Source organism: Triticum dicoccoides, chromosome 1B (assembly GCF_002162155.2).
Source record: "Triticum dicoccoides isolate Atlit2015 ecotype Zavitan chromosome 1B, WEW_v2.0, whole genome shotgun sequence".
NCBI classification, from domain to species: Eukaryota; Viridiplantae; Streptophyta; class Magnoliopsida; order Poales; family Poaceae; genus Triticum; species Triticum dicoccoides.
Genome location: NC_041381.1, coordinates 165,745,352 through 165,748,549, shown reverse-complemented (window position 1 = coordinate 165,748,549; position 3,198 = coordinate 165,745,352). Strand labels below are relative to the sequence as shown.

At 42.7% G+C, this 3,198-nt stretch overlaps 1 protein-coding gene across 3 annotated transcripts in view; it reads left to right on the top strand.

Moving 5' to 3' along the window:
* Nucleotides 1-6: 6 nt before the first annotated feature.
* LOC119325931 (cullin-1) overlaps nt 7-3,198 on the top strand; it is a 7,202-nt gene continuing 4,010 nt past the window's right edge. For all 3 annotated transcript variants that reach the window (XM_037599663.1, XM_037599657.1, XM_037599669.1), the window contains exons 1-6: nt 7-151; nt 238-337; nt 2,247-2,432; nt 2,516-2,563; nt 2,638-2,841; nt 2,921-2,998. In XM_037599663.1, the coding sequence (XP_037455560.1) occupies nt 12-151; nt 238-337; nt 2,247-2,432; nt 2,516-2,563; nt 2,638-2,841; nt 2,921-2,998 (756 nt within the window). In that variant the 5' untranslated portion in view covers nt 7-11. The remainder of the gene's footprint in view (nt 152-237; nt 338-2,246; nt 2,433-2,515; nt 2,564-2,637; nt 2,842-2,920; nt 2,999-3,198) is intronic.

Below are 3,198 nucleotides of genomic sequence, written 5' to 3'. Positions count from 1 at the left end.
CGGCGGCGGCGATGACGACGCACGAGCGGAAGACCGTCGATCTGGAGGAAGGCTGGGCCTTCATGCAGAAGGGCATCACCAAACTCAAGAACATCCTCGAGGGCAAGCCGGAGCCGCAGTTCAGCTCCGAGGACTACATGATGCTCTACACGTACGGTACCCCCTGCCCCCCAATTCCGCCTCCCGTCCGCGGCCTCATCTGATTTTCGCCGTGGCCGCTCTGCTCTGCTCGCGCAGGACGATATACAACATGTGCACGCAGAAGCCCCCGCACGACTACTCGCAGCAGCTCTACGACAAGTACCGCGAGTCCTTCGAGGAGTACATCTCCTCCATGGTGAGCAGCTGGGTCTTCTCCGTGTGCTGATTGTGGCTGGTGCCCCGTTAATTTTAGCTGTCGAATTGGACGTGCCGCGTGCGGCGGGTGGAGCATTTAAGTTTTTGACGTGCACACGGTTGCTATTGCTGGTAGGGGTGTAGGAGTGGTGCGCGTGATGATGATTCTCTTCACTTCTGTGTGGTTACGAATACTATAAACGGACTGGTTTTGTTATATGCAGTATGCGGCCACTAGAGTTGTTTCGTCTGCTCTCTGTCTTTGTTTGGATGCAGGTTGTGGGTGTACCAAAGTAGTAGTATAGTGTATACGTCTGTACCCTGCAACTTACATTCGAATCAGAAATAGCATGCAGTAGGGGTGCATCATTGGAACATTTCTATGGGGTACACCGTCGAATTCCCATGTTCCGAATAGGACCTAAGGAGCTTTAGACCAATATAATGGCACATGGAAATGTCTCTAATTTTCCTGCTATCAATGTCTTGGGAGCAAGAGAATGACTAGCTGAAATGGGTGCTCATAAATGCAAGGGAGAGAGGGAATGCCAAATGAGGCCAGAATCAGGAGATGCCTGTGAAATTAGAATGTCCATATAGCTATGGAAATTCAACCATAGTGTTCTCTTTTGGGTCTCATTTAACTTCCCCTCTCTCTTCGTCATTTATTAACGCTTACGCTAACATTCTCTCACTTGTTTGTGATATATATAGGCACATAGCATAGCAGGGACATTAAAGTTATAGCCTCTTTCTATTCTCTTTGTCAGATAACATCTTTAATGTCCGTGACGCACCAAATACCCCTTATAGATTGAAATAGTGGGACCAGGAGCTATGCGTGATGTTTTTACGCTAATTAGTAGGGGATTTTAACATCGTCACAAAGTACAACCTGGAAATTCTCTTGAATCTCATGCATGATACATACTTCTGTGCGAATGAAGAAACATGATACATAGGAGTTCCACATTACACTAGCTGTGTGCTATATTTACCATGCATATTACAGAGAAAAGGGAGAACTGATATTACTTGCAATAATCATTAGAAGGCGTATCAGGTTAATATCTGATAAAAACATAGCCAGAAACAGTCAGCAGAGAACTGACCTTTGGGATTCACATTTAATGTCTCTTCTCCTAATCCAGAGCAATTGATAGAGTAGTTATCATGGGTTGTGACTACTAACCGTTGCCTAGGGTGTGATTCACAAAAATGAGAGAGGGGAGTGCCCATGAGGGGGTTGTTAATGATCATTTGAAGGCCAAGGGCACCTAGTTGGCAAGTTTTTGCAAACTAGACCGTTGGTGGCTTCTTCAAGCGGTTTCTACCTTTATTAATCAGTACACCTTTCATGCATTGCCTCTATGGAAAAAGGACATCTTTCATTGCGAATCTTAGGTAATGGCACATTGGCTAATCTGCCATGGTCTTAGGTGTATGGTCCATTATTTGCTGTAAAAAAACAGGAGACCGAGTAGGTTTGAGGACTGAAGCCTAGACTAGATGACTCTGGGCCAGGTGCCATCTCGCAATGTAATGTTCTTTTTTTTAAGCAAACCGCTTTTGCTTGGTTTCAAGGAATTGATAATTGAGAGCCTTTTTATCTCACACGATCATTTATTATACATTACTTTTAATGCTAAAATGCATCGTGCTTATAGTCTCATCTAAAACTGTATCTTATTGTTAATGGCACATCTTCTTAGAGATATCCCCATTCACGCCTTTAAATCTTCAATTCTAATGTTGGTTATAACTTATAACCAACAGCTTAATAACAGAGTTGCCCTTGTTTTATGGTAGCATAGGTATTTAGTTACTTACATTTGATCATTCCTATGTTGTCTTAGCTACGTTTTGTGTGTTTGCTTGTTTGGCTTTACACTTTATTTTGACTCATGTAGGTCTTACCTTCATTGAGAGAGAAGCATGACGAGTTTATGTTGAGGGAGCTAGTAAAGAGGTGGTCTAACCACAAAGTGATGGTTCGGTGGCTATCACGGTTCTTCCATTACCTTGATCGATACTTCATTTCACGTAGATCGCTTCCAGCATTGAGAGAAGTTGGGCTCAGTTGCTTTCGAGATTTGGTAAATGAATGTGATCTGGCAGTGAAGTTATTTATATGTAGTTGTTTTGCCTTCTTTGTTTTAACTCTTTTCTAATGGTAAAGGTATATCAAGAAATCAAAGGGAAAGTAAAAAGTGCAGTCATTTCCTTGGTAAGTCTTTGCATCACATAGCAGTCCGAACAGATGATTTTTCTATATGTGGTTGTGACATCCTCCTTCAACAGATAGACCAAGAACGTGAGGGTGAACAAATTGACAGGGCTCTGTTAAAGAATGTCTTGGATATATTTGTTGAGATTGGCTTAGGCAGTATGGAATGTTACGAGAATGATTTTGAAGATTTCTTGCTGAAGGATACTGCAGACTACTACTCTATCAAGGCCCAAACCTGGATCGTGGAAGACTCTTGTCCTGACTATATGTTAAAGGTAGTTTCAGGAGCTTTTTCCTTATTGTTTACATAGTTAAGGACAATAATATATGTGCATTGGATGTCCTTTTCACTAGGCCGAGGAGTGCTTGAAGAGGGAGAAGGAACGAGTTGCTCATTATTTGCATTCTAGTAGTGAACCGAAGTTATTGGAGGTTTGTGAAAAGATCTCTGCTGCAATCCCCCCCCCACCCACCCACCCACCCACACACGGACGCTCGCCCGCTGTTTTTGGTGATTTGAAAATGCTAAACAAATTAGTATCTAGTTGGTCTTCCTGAGAGAACATTTGTCATGATTTCCCTCTCTTTAGCATATCAGTTAACTTAACATTAACATAATTCGTGGATTGTTT